The sequence below is a fragment of the Peromyscus maniculatus genome, chromosome 5 (assembly GCF_049852395.1).
Source record: "Peromyscus maniculatus bairdii isolate BWxNUB_F1_BW_parent chromosome 5, HU_Pman_BW_mat_3.1, whole genome shotgun sequence".
Classification (NCBI taxonomy): domain Eukaryota; kingdom Metazoa; phylum Chordata; class Mammalia; order Rodentia; family Cricetidae; genus Peromyscus; species Peromyscus maniculatus.
In genome coordinates, this window is record NC_134856.1 from 61206287 (window position 1) to 61219855 (window position 13569).

The 13569-nt window shown below is 46.7% G+C and overlaps 1 protein-coding gene across 2 annotated transcripts in view; it reads right to left on the reverse strand.

Moving 5' to 3' along the window:
• The window catches only part of Tarbp1 (tRNA guanosine 2 -O-methyltransferase TARBP1), a 52337-nt gene that overhangs the window by 16186 nt on the left and 22582 nt on the right, over positions 1-13569 (reverse strand). For both annotated transcript variants that reach the window (XR_013051385.1, XM_076572343.1), the window contains exons 13-19: positions 12684-12781; positions 10332-10493; positions 6482-6696; positions 5580-5841; positions 5305-5493; positions 2511-2701; positions 2289-2360 (exon numbers count right to left, since the gene is read on the reverse strand). Coding sequence is in view for 1 of the 2 variants with exons in the window: in XM_076572343.1 (XP_076428458.1) it covers positions 2289-2360; positions 2511-2701; positions 5305-5493; positions 5580-5841; positions 6482-6696; positions 10332-10493; positions 12684-12781 (1189 nt within the window). In the remaining variant the exon portion in view is untranslated. The remainder of the gene's footprint in view (positions 1-2288; positions 2361-2510; positions 2702-5304; positions 5494-5579; positions 5842-6481; positions 6697-10331; positions 10494-12683; positions 12782-13569) is intronic.

The window sequence follows — 13569 nt, forward strand, 5'->3', positions numbered from 1 at the left end:
AACAAACAAATGCTTTACAGGAGAATAGCACAGAATGGGCACAAATATACCCAGACCTCAAGGATCTACACACACACACACACACACACACACACACACACACACACACACACACACCAAACAAAAAATAAACCTGTCCCTATCAATAATGATGTCATGGAGGACCCACACCCTAGTAAGAGACAGAGGACCAAGAACATGGGCTCTCAACTTCGTAGCCAGTCTGTCTCCTACTATACAGGAATCGCTCTAAATGTAACAAGCTTGTTAACACCCACTAGAAAGTGACACTCTGACTACTATGTTAAACCAGCCCAGCAAACAAATAAACAAAAGAAATTGGAAACAATTAACTGGGCTGGAGAGATGGCTTGGTGTTCGAGAGGATGTACTAACCATCTATGGGACCCGAGTTCAGTTCCCAGCACCCACATCAGGAAGCTCACAACTGCTTAGAACTCTAGCTCTAGGGGATCCAGCACCCTCTTCTGGCCTCTTTTGGTACCTGCACTCACATGCACATACCCATACACAAATATATACAGATACATATAAATAAAAGTCTCTGAAAACACTTATAACAATGCTCACATTTAAGGAAGCATGGCAGAAGAGTTAAGATCCAGCTAGCTCTGAAGTGAATACCTGTTATAAATGCAGTAATCACTTGTCGGCCTTAACTCTAAAATCACAAAAAATGATGTAACAATCTTTTCATCTTTCAAACACACACTCAAGTTTTTGAAAGAAGATGAGAAATTAAGACTTTAAAGTATTTGATAAGCTCCAAAAATTTCAACTTAGGGCTGGTGAGAGATGGCTCACTGGGTAAAGGCAGTGGACACTCAAGCCCGGCCACCTGATTCCACACTCGGAACTCACATAAAGGTGGAAGGAGAGAACTGACTCCACCGAGTTGTCCCCTGGCCTCCACGTGTGTGCCACGGCACAAGCTCGACCCCTTCCACCACATAAGAATAAAGAGATTTGAGTTCAATCAGACAGGAACGATCTACCTAGAGGATATTCTCATAGCCTTTCTCACACTCATTAGCTACACACATCAGCTAGGTATGAATTTTTTATGTTAATTATTCTTCAATGAAAGGGCTTTACAAAAATTCAGGGCCTTTCATTCACTATTTTTATGTATAACATATTTACTTGTTAAAATGGTAAGTATGAATTCAATGATAAATTTTACAACCAAATAAAAGGTCACAGAATAAAGTGTACATCACCTCCACCCTTCCACCCAGAGCCCATCCCTCAAAGAAAAGGAGGGGCCTATGTTACCTGATGGCATGTCTTTACTTGAACTAGACTGTGCACTCAATTTTTGAAAGTTTATTAACTTAACAAATAGTGAAGATATAAATAAAATATATGAGCAAGGAATATTATTATTTTTTTGTTTTTGTTTTTTTTTTTTTTTTCGAGACAGGGTTTCTCTGTGTAGCTTTGCGCCTTTCCTGGAGCTCACTTGGTAGCCCAGGCTGGCCTCGAACTCACAGAGATCCGCCTGGCTCTGCCTCCTGAGTGCTGGGATTAAAGGCGTGCGCCACCACTGCCCGGCCAAGGAATATTATTATATTTAACACATTTTGAAGGCTTGTGTTACGGCTTGGTTAGGGAATTGCCCCTCAGGTTCATGAGGAAGGCCTGTTCCTAAGGGGTGGCCCCATTATGGAGTTCGTGGAACCATGGGGAGGCGGGGCTTAGCTGGAAGAAGTGGGTCACTGGGGTTTACAGCCCTGCTTCACTTCCCAATTCTCTCTGCTACCACGCTCCTAATGCCACGGCCATAAGCCAGTCCTAAAGCCATGATGGATGTATCCCTCAAACCTCTCTGAAGTTATCTGTCAGACATTTAGCCACAGAAATAATGATGATGATAATAACAGTAACAAATTAATACAGCTTGTTCATTAAACTAGATGTAATGATAAAACTTTTATTAATTTATGAATAATGGAGCTAGAAAGATGGCTCAGCAGTTAGGAGCACTAGCTACTCTTTTAGAGGACACAGGTCCAATTCCCAGGACCCACATGGGGGGTCACAACCTTCTGTAACTTTTATTTCCAGGGGATTCCATGCCCTCTTCTAAGCTCTGAGGGCACATGCATAGGGTACAGATATCCATGCAGGCAAAACTTACCCACACATAGAAAATAAAAACAAACCTGTTTTTAATATATAATATATATGAATAAAGACTGTCTTGGAAGTTAAGTCAAGTGGAACGTCTCGCTTGCATCGAGACACAGGAAATGGGCCGTACTTACTTCTCTATGATGATGTTTGCCGCACAGTCTTGTCCAAGGTTTTCTATGAAGGTTTGGACATCCTGAATAAGTCTTAAAAATGTGAGAAGGAAGAAAAAAAAAGATTCAGAAAAGGAAAAAAAATTAAAAGCCCCAAAGTTAATACTACAACCTCCTGGTTCAAAGCTGAGCACAGACGTACCTCCACCCATGTGTGACAAGTTGACATAGTGGCATTTTTACCTCTGATCACGCCTAAACACTGTTCCAAACACACATGCCTCCAGGACAAGTTCACTGTAATCCTTAGCACTGGAGAACGACCCCTGGGACACACCAGAAGCAGCCGCTAACCAAGATCGGCAGCAGTGACGGATCAGAATGTTGAAGACCCCCGTTTTTATGGCGGACATTTCAATTATCTTGCACATAATCTGAAATGAAACACAACACTCAGGTTAACCTTTAACCAGGCCAGTTTAAAAAAAAAAATTAGCGGCATAATAATGATGAAAGTTAGCAGCATAATAGTTTTATAAAAACTATTACTTTCTGATGGTGGTTCCTAAAGAAATAAGCCCTCCCGACTTGGGATAGTGGTTAATCTTTAAAGTCAACTTGGCAGATGTAGGATCGATGGAGACACATGTCTATGAGTGACTACGGGGATGCTTCCAGAGACGTTTATATGAGAAAGACCCACTCTGAATGTGGCGGTGGCACTCTACAGGCTAGGCTCAGTAAAAAGGAGAAAGTGAGTAGAACATCAGCATTTATCCCTGTTTCCTGGCTGGGTGTCATGTGACCAGCTGCCTCAGGCTCCCGCTGCCACGCCTTCCCCGCCATGATGGCCTGTGTCCTCAAACAGAAAAAAAAAAACCTCTCCTTCTGTCAGCTGCTTTTGTCAGGGATTTATTATAGCAATGAGAAAACCAACACACAGCCTGGCCCCAAACTCTGTACACGGAATACTGAATACACACGGCTTCTAATGTCAACCTACAAAGGGGTTTCAACGTGGAAAACAAAACTCGCAGAACCTGGGGGAGAGTACTTCCCTTTTATGTGCAGCCTATTTACTTGCTGACATGGTAAATGGGAGTTATGTGATAAATTTATCTGAAAAATCCAAAACTAAACTCTATTGGAATGTTTTCAGACGGCCCTTGATCGTGGAACGCTAAGTCCTAGTGTTTCAAGAGTGTGTGTTAAGTCCAGTATTCCTGGTGGAGCCACCCATCCAGAACTCTCCAGGAGAGACACATGCCAAGGACACAGAAGGAGGCAGCCCCTCCCTGCAAAAATAGGACCTCAGTGCTCCAGAGGCGAAGACCACAGTCTCCTGCTGCGCCCCACAGTGCGCAGAAGGGCAGGAGGGACAGCGCGGATCCAGAACAGGCACCGGAAGCAACCTGAATCTACAGCAGGACGGAATCCCATTGGGTCATCCTCCCTGCTGAAGGAATGGCTGCAAAGAGAAGTACAGCCATCCCTCATGGCCCTGGGGAACTGCCCCAGAATGCCCCTGGACAGCAAAATCTGCAGAGGCTTCGAGCCCTGTTCATATAAAACAGTGTACACTCTGAATGGAGCTTCCCTATGGGGGGAACATTATGACTACTGAGATCAGCCGTACAACCTGGGCCCAGGGCTGCAGCTGGCCTAGGAGAGCTACAAATATCCCAAAACATGTCTGTAGACAGTGATGTCATGTTGCAGTACCCAGAGGCTGACACCGGGCTCCTAGCAATCTCTAGATTACAGATAATATCGAATGCAGTATAAATAGTTGTCATACTTTTATAAATAACAAAAGGGCAGTATTGAGGCAACTTTTTTTCAAATATTGCTTTTAAAAGTGTTAAATTTTTTCACGTTCATTTCTTTTGGGAGGGGTACACAAGTGTCACAGGATACACGTGGAAGACAGAGGATAACATTCAAGAGTCGCTCTCAACTTTTAGCAGGTGGGTGGAACCAACTCTGGTTTTCAGACTTGGCAGCAAGGGTCTTTATCTGCTGAGCCATCTCTCTGGCCCTCAAATATTTGGACTTATTGGCTGAATCTGTGGATAGTGAAGCCTCAAGCTCAGGGGGTTGTCCATACCCCCAGAAAACAAAAAGACTTTAAAATCCTGTATTTCTCCACCTAAGATTTAAAAACAAATGACAGTACAACGTAAGTACAAAGACAAAGGGTGCCTGCCATGCTCCTCCCGTCCTGGTCAGTGTCAAAGCACACCAGCTCGGCTCTGCACCAGGCCAGCCAACTCCCTCAGAGGGAAGAACGAGGCCTCCTGAGTTCCCAATCATTGACTTGCCAAATGAGTCAAGTTTGGTTTTGGTGGTGGTGGTGGTGGTGGTGGTGTTTGTTTTGAGACAGGGTCTCACTATGTAGTTCTGGCTGTCCTGGAGCTCACTGTGTAAACCAGATTGGTCGCTAACACACAGAGATCCACTAGCTTCTGCCTCCTGAGTGTAAAGACTAAAAGTGTGCACTGCCACACCCAGCTGTGACTCAAGATCTTAAATACTGTGTGAACACAATGGGAAGAGGTGTGATCTGAGTGTGAAGTGTCCTCCCCCCACCCACCCCAGGCTCACGTGTTCTGATCCCTTTGTCCATCTGGTGGTGACGTTCTGAAAGGTGGTGCCTTGGAGGGGTGTAGACTAGTCCTGTGTGTCTGTTCTCTGCTTCCTGGTGCACTAACTAACATGGCAGTGGTCGCTGCCTCCCTCTCCTTCCACTACAGAGGGAGCAGCCGCGTCCCTTCCTGATCACAATGGACTCTATCCCCTGAAACTGTGAGCCAAAGCCAACCTCTCCTCAAGTCCTGCCTGTTGACTATCTGGGCAGAGCAGGGCAGGTGGGAGGCGGGCCCCATCCTGAGCCTCCGGTCTGTCATACTTCCTCACCTCACTCGAGAACACATTCTGAGAACAAAGCCCCCGTCCTAATACTTAGTTACAAACACACCTCTTCTTCTCTCGCTTGTCCTACAGACTACACAAAATGCAAAGAGAAAAAAAAAATTACCTCTTTTATTCTGAAGTATGCCTGGCCCTTGAGTTTGGCCGCAATGGCAAGGATTTCATGATCAAAAACAAAGTGAACGAAGGCTTTTAAGTTAGGCCAGAACGTCAGCTGAGTGTTACTCAAGGAAGATATAATTTTCCAAGCCATGTCAAAGGATTCGATGCAGAGTGACTCCTCGGAGGCCAGGAGCTGGCGGAAGGGGGTGAAAACGCAGTGGTCAACCTCAGGGATGCTGCTGCTCCTTCATCACCCAATTCACCTCTCCCCCGTCTCACCTGGGGAACCAGCACCTCCATGCAGCGGAACACGGGTAAGATACGGTCGGCAGGGAGAACCGTGAGGACGTCCAGGGCCGACCGCAGGGTCTGCGCGGGCATCTCGACGGCAGGGAGGAAGCACTCCTGCGCGTCACTTTCCGTGGCTGGACTAAGGGGGCGGTGCCTCCTCAGCAGGAAGGCGAGGCAGACCCACTGATCGTGTAGATACTGCGCCACTGTCTTCCCCCATCCTGGAGAAGACGGTGACTCTTCCAAAACACTGAAATTTTCAAAAGGAAAGGTACTAAGCCACACACTTTCCCAAATCTGTCTTCATTTCTTTGGCATTTTAGTGCTGTTCCTTACAGAGGCAAAACAGACGAGTAGTTTGAAAGCAGTCTGGCCCCTGCAAAATCTTGGAGAGAGCTGGAGGAAGGGAACTAGGAGGTAGGGGGCTCTTCCAGCTTTTCCATCAGCAGGTAAAGCACCGTGAAGCCCTCTCCAGAATCCAGGTAGATGCTGGTACCACATTTATAGGCTTTTCAAGATCCAAAATCATAAGTGTTTCCTTATAAGCTCCCCAGGCTCAGATAGAGTAACTGCACCCGAAAACAGACTGAGACCAAGGATATATGCGCCACATACGTCAAACAGACTGTCCACCACACACTGAAGCAAACCCACCGACTAAATGTTCTGCAAGGCATTTCCACAACCTTGAGAGACTCACTGAAAACCAAGTCAGATGGTCAGCAGGCTTCTGACAAAGGAGGTGAAGAACCTAATGGTGTCCTCTCATCCAAAATGGAGCCTCATCTCCCCAACTCCACTACACCCCGGGCACCATCAGGGGTCACCAATGACCATGACTGCAACAAAAGCCAGATTGTTAACCCTTAACAAAGACATTCCTCATTCACCTGCCATTCTCCAAGGGATGCACACAGCCGTTCTGTTCCTCTGAACGGGGCTTCTGCAGCATCTGACTGAGTGGAAGAGTTGACAGGAACCTGTCCACGGGCTCAGCATCGGGAGACTCCAGCTGCAGCACTGGGTGCTGGTCCACAGCCTCACACAGAGCTGCCAGGGTGGCCATGCTGACGACTCTCTGCACCTGATGACCCAGGGTTGGCTCCTGCGGAGGACAGAACAACTCTGAATGCAAGGGAATCAAGTCTCAGTCTGAGGCGACCGGGGCTGCGAGGCTGTGACGCCTCATGCCTGCCTCCCTTCTTGTTACTGCCGAACATCAATGGAATAAAAGAAGTTCAAATGTACGGCTCTCTGCCAGTTTAAAATGGCAGCTGGTACTCAGCATGAAGAGCACAATTCAACCTGTACAATAAGGGCTGCCTAGACCTCCTTATAGGCCAGATCAGCTGCCTGTGAGTGGTTTGAACCCAGGGGCCAGCGTCTCAAGTTGGGTTTTTAACCACTCTGCCTTTCTCTGTTATGTGTAAGTCATGCCTACAGGTGCTAAAATCCAGTGCAGACATATCTGCATAAATTATAACACAAACTATGAAGAAGGAAATTAACACCACTGTGTAAGCACAGGGGGCATAGGGAAAAAAAGGAGAGAGACCTGGATCCAACAGAGGCTACCACTTCCTCTCCTGGCAGGGTCAAGCCAGACGGAAGCCTCAGGAAGGAAGTGCTATGGTCTAAGTGCAAATTCACCCAGGCTCTTATGAACATGTGGTCCTCAGCTGGTGGTTGGTGGTGGTGGTTTTTTACTCTTGGGGGGGGGGGGGGCTGCCACTCAGCTCCCAAATAAATCACACACGGAGGCTTATTCTTAACTATAAATGCATGGCCTTAGCTTGGCTTGTTGCTTGCTAGCTTTCCTTAATTTAAATTATCCCATCTACCTTTTGCCTCTGGGCTTTTCATATTCTCTATTCCTTCCAGATTTCTCCTATTTATTCTCTCTGCCTGCCAGCCCCATCTATCCTTTCTCCTGCCTCACTAATGGCCATTAAGTTCTTTATTAGACCATCAGGTGTTTTAGACAGGCACAGTTACCATAGCTTCACAGAGTTAAACAAATGCAACATAAACAAAAGTAACACACTGTAAAATAATACTCTACAACAGGTGGTACTGTTTGGGTGGTTGTGGAATCCTAGCTATCAGGGGTGGGTCACTAGGGGGTAAGCCTTGAAGAGGGTTCTGATATAAGCTCTTCACTTCCTGGTTTACTGTGATGTCAAGAGCTCCACCCATACTCCCACTGACAAGGAGCCACCACACCATGCCTCCCCCACCCGTAACACTGTTCTTTCTTAAATGCTAAGCAAGAAAGAACCCTTCCCTTAAGTCGCCTCTGTCAGGTAAGTAAGGAACACATACTTGTGACAGAAAAGCTCTAAGTGGTCACCTGGGGCAGCTGCAGCACAGGGCACCAGGGGAACAGGGAAGAAGGATGGAGAACTAACCTGGAAGCCAAGGAAGGAAGCCAACCATGGAGGCTGCGATTTAAGGCTAATGAAAGGGTTCTATACTGGGCCAGTGTGAGCAGAAGACCTAAGACACCTCCCGTATCTGCACTGAGGTGGTTTTAAGACTGAAGAGGGCTGGGCGTTGGTGGCGCACGCCTTTAATCCCAGCACTCGGGAGGCAGAGGCAGGCGGATCTCTGTGAGTTCGAGGCCAGCCTGGGCTACCAAGTGAGCTCCAGGAAAGGCGCAAAGCTACACAGAGAAACCCTGTCTCGAAAAACCAAAGACTGAAGAGAATTGCTGGGTATGAAGGCACAGGCCTAGAAACCCAGCAACTCAGGAGGCTGAGGCAGGAGGATCATGAGTTCAAGGTTTGTCTAGGCTTCAAAGAGACTTCAAGGTCAACCTGAGTAATCTATAAGATTCTGTCTCCAAGTTTAAATAAGATGGGGTGGGAGAGCACTGATATAGCTTGGTGTGTAAAGCACACACCCAGCACAAAAGCATTCTGGAATGGAGGTTGTGAGCCTGCCGAGGGTTGTGTAACTGAAGGTAGGCTCGTGAAAACTCTAATAACCATCAGAGGTTTTTTTTTTTTTTTTTTTTTTTGGTTTTTCGAGACAGGGTTTCTCTTGTGTAGCTTTGCGCCATTCCTGGAACTCACTTGGTAGCCCAGGCTGGCCTCGAACTCATAGAGATCCGCCTGCCTCTGCCTCCCAAGTGCTGGGATTAAAGGCGTGCGCCACCACCGCCCGGCTATCAGAGGTTTTTTGAATGCACAGCGACTCAAACTTAATTGAAAATCAACATGTGATGAGTTTAAGGTGTTTATGGCTGTGCTTGTCCGTCTTGACTGTGGGACTTCACGGTGGCCTTATTTCTGAACACACAGCACTCTCACCTTGATTTCAAGCCACAAAGAGCCAGTGAACACTGCCAGACACCCCTGGGCCCAGACTGGGACTATTGTATCTTATAAGCAGTGTTGTTTGTACAAAGTTCTCAGCTCTTACACAGGTATAGGCTCAATTACAGAAAACAAAGACTTTAATGTGTTCCTACTATGGTTCCTCAGCATGTGAGCATAAATTAGTGTATGTTTCCATTGTACTATTACACAAACAAGCATATCTACCTCATTTGTATGTAATTTGCTTTCTTCTTTAATAAAGACTAAACCATATGCATATCAAAGAACTTTTTAAAAATAAATTTCTTTATGATTTATTATCTGCAAATGCTTAGTTTGTGTTCCCATTTTTTAGCGCTATATACCAAGGTTCATAAAAAAAAAAAAAAAATATCTTCAATGAAAAGAAGTCACAGTGAAGCCAGGTAGTGGTAGCATATGCGTGTAATCCCAGTACTTGGGAAGCAGAGGCAGGTGGATTTCTGAGTTCGAGGCCAGCCTGGTCTACAGAATGAGTTCCAGGATAGCCAGGGCTATACAGAGCAACCCTGTCTTGAAAAACCAAAAAGAAAGGAAGGAAGGAAGGAAGGAAGGAGGGAGGGAGGGAGGGAGGGAGGGGGGGAGGGAGGGGGGAGGGAGGGAGAGGGGAGAGAGGGAGAGAGGAAGAAGAAAGGAAAAAAGGGAAGAGAAGAGAAGAGAAGAGAAAAAGAAAATGAAAAGAAAAGGGTTCACAAGAGAAAAAAGATTGAGACCTGGCTTAGGGTATACGAGGTGTTAGAATTCCTATCCACTCCCCCATGACCGTCATGTGCTGGCCAGAGGCTTAGTCATCCCAGGGCCTTACGTCTTACATACTCCACCATGCTCTGCGTGATCATGCAATCCATGCGCATGAGTGGTATAGATCCGGAAGCCCGTATGCGCGTGTGCAGAAGGGATCTCTAAGAGCGGGTCCCACTCATCCCTCCACCTTTTCTACCCGCACAGTCTTTCCATAGGCCTAAGCACATCCCCCCTTCGCTTCCCTTAATAAACTGTTATAGTGGGTTTTGTTGTACCTTGTGGTTTTTCTCACATGGTAAACAGTGCCGCTTAATAAATAACATTGTGACGCTTAATAAATAACAAGGGGCCCTATATTCAAACCAGCAGAAGGAATGAAGGATGGATGGAATAGAAGGAGGTAAGAAAGAAAGGAAGAGAAGGAGGAAGTGAAGGAGAGAGAGAGGGGTATCAGATTCCCACTACATTCAACGCTGTGATGTATCTCCACTCTACTCCCACAGTATTGGTACCTGAAGGCAGGATCTTAACAATCAAATTTTAGGAAATCCTTTTTATAATTGCAAAATATTGTGGAGCAATCAAATAGGTATTCCTTGCTGGACATAACCACACACCTTCAGCCCAGGAGGGTTACCTTTCCATCCTCAGTGTCCTGCAGATGGTGAATGCATGCGTTTTTCAGAGGAGATATGACCCGACGGATGGGGTTGCCTGCTTTCCAGCCCAGCTTCACCTGGAGACTCGTGAGCTCAGCCAACACCTTCAGGTATAGCTGGCAGCGGTCCAGATCTGCCACCTACAACAAATGTCAGGACATGTAAGGACACAGGACCTGTGACTTTCACACACGTACAATCCAGATAGGAAGCAATCCCTGCATTTAAACGCACTAACAAGACACTGAAGAGGAAAGCCATTCCATCATGCAATGCTCAAGACGTCTGCATGTAGGCTAAGGATGTGATGTCCTTCTTTGCAGTCTGAACTCTCCTAGAACCTAATGACACCTTTCACGGCTCAGCATCTGAACCCTCATCAACTAGGAAGCCTTGGGAGGCAGAAATTGGTCCATGAATTCTTCTTCTTTTATTTTTAACACATAGTAATATACACAGCAATGGGTATCTGTATTTTCACTCTTGTATAATGAATTTTGTGTGGTCACCACAATTTCCCTCTCCAGTCTCTCACCACTCCCAATGGCCTTCCTCTTCCCAATCACCTCTTCTACCGTCTCAGAAGCATGGGTGAGGGATTGCTTACAGGAGAACGAGCACCTTCCCAGTGGCTACACCCCTGAGGAAAATCTCTCTCCTTCCCCTAGCAACTGTTCACTACATAGACATCCTCAGGAAGAGGCGGCCTTGAGATCCCTCCCCGCTCCGTGTTAGATGTTGATGGGCCCATGCTTGCACAGGTCTTGGGAGGATACCCAGTTTCTCCAGCTCTTCCAGGCCAGGGTGGCCCTTCACAAACAGTATCAGCAGTGATTACAAAGCCCATGCCTTAGTTTACTGCCAACTGACATCAGGGGAAGGAGAAATGTCTTAATTCCAAATTAAGGTCCAACAACTCACTTAAGAGCTAAGGGGGGGGAGGGTTGGGGAGGGGCAGGAGCTTCTGGGAGAACTAGGGTCTCGCACTCACTATTTCTATGATGTAAGCTGAGTTCCTTAGCTTTCCTAGGCCTCTGGTTTCTCACCCATACAGTGGAGACAGTGATGTTGACAGCATTATTATTGAAGCTCTAACAGTGAGTGCTTTGACTCCAAGCACTCGGAGATAAAGGAAAACATTTTTAGTTGGGGGTGACCAGCTCTCTCCCTCCACTATGTGGGTTTAGGGGTCTCAGGGGACTAACTCAGGCTCGATGGCAATTGCCTGCACCTGCATGCCATCTCGCTGAACCAAAGTTCTTTAAAGAAGTCCATTTCCTCACCTTCTTGACGATCTACACAATCAAACTGCTTCAACATTTGTCCATAGAGGTTTTAACAAAAATAAATAGATATTTCTATAAAAACTAGTATTTTCTAAGTATTCTTGGAAAGACAACTTTAATTATTTTTATATATCCTACTAAGAATAATCTATGGTATATAGGAGACATGACAGACATATTCAGAAGATCATCTGAACCCAGAATCCACTGTTCCCACCTCTGGCTACACTTCAATTAATGAAGTGTGCTGTGCATGCGCGCGCGCGCACACACACACACACACACACACACACATACACACACACACACACACACACTATACATACATATACACACATGGCCCTGGTCCTACCCTTAATCTAACATTCTGAATATCTGGATCCAGGTCCCAGTTACACACAAATGTGTCAAGGGGCTCAAATACATCATACTGAAACCTTCCAAATGTGATGAGGACAGACATATCATCTGGGAGGCTCAAAAGAGCTGCCTCTCTTGCTTAGGTCACAGTTAACACTGATGGAGTGGAAACTAGGGGGTTTGAATGTGAACCCCCACCCACCCCACCCCATCCCCACACAGGCTCATGTGTTTAAACACTTGACCCCAGCTGTGGTGGTTTGGGGAGGTGGTGAAACCTTGGGAGGTGCCACCTGACTGGGGAAAGGGATTGCTGCGGGTAGGGCCTTAGGGTTGGAGTCTAGCTACTCCTGCTTACACAGGCTGTAACCAGCTGCCTTCGTCTCCCATGGCCCCAGCTGCAGCCTGCTCTCATAATCTCTTTCCCGACATGATGGATCCAAGCCTCTAAGACCACGAGCCAAAATTGCCCTTCCTCTGTTAAACTGCTGCTGCTGGGCATTTCCCACGATACTGAGCTGTTCCGAAGTCTACAACGGCTCTGCTTCCCAGAGTGGCTTCTGGAGGAACCAGCACACTAAAGAGATGTTCCTTTCCAGGTGATCCAGTGAGCGTGGACAAGGAAAAGCAAGAGTGGTAACAGGCTCCCAAAAGAGAAAGCTCCGGAAGCCCAACGCTACTTACACTCTGCAGCTCATTCATGGTGAGCCTCCGGAGCACAAACTGAGACACGCTCTCTGCAGCAGACATGACGGAGGTCTGGAGGACAGCGGACACCTCATCTGTGGGGAGAACGTGTTTTATTAACCTGATGGGGGGGGGGAGGTCTTTGGTACAAAACATACCAGAAGCTCTTATACAACTGTTGGGCAGAAAGGTTAAGTCACTGGAGTCCAGGACGCCATACCACAGGCCCAGCAAACCAAGAACACTGGGTGGACTTTAGAAATGTGTTCTGTGGAACAAACACATACACACACACACACACACACACACACACACACACACACACACACACACACACACACACAGACTGCTGAAATGGCTCAGTAGGTAATGGTATGTGCCACCAAGCCTGGTGATGTAAGACCATCCCCAGGACCAAATGGTAGGAAAGAATTGACTTCTGAAAGTTTTCCTCTGATCTCCATGGGAGCGCCATGGCATGCTCATAACTGCACATACCTGCACACGCACACATATAATAATAAACAGCTCTTTAAAAAATAGTGGTGGGGGTGGCCCAGCGGTAAGCTGCATGCTCTGCAAACATGAGGACCTGAGGTTGGATATCATTGAGATGCTGGTATAGCGGCGCTTGTCTGCAACCCCAGCATGAGGGAAGGGGGAGGTGGGATGGAGGCAAGTGGATCCCGGGGACTGGCCAGCCAGTCTAGCCAAAACAGCTTTGGGTTCAGTGAAGAGGCTCTGGCTCAGAGAATAAGATTGGCACCAATGGAGTGAACACCTTATGTCAACCTCTGGCCTCCACATTAACACACTTACACATACAGGTGGTGTGTACACACATCCTCAATTGAAAAATAAATAAACAAAAAATAATAAATAA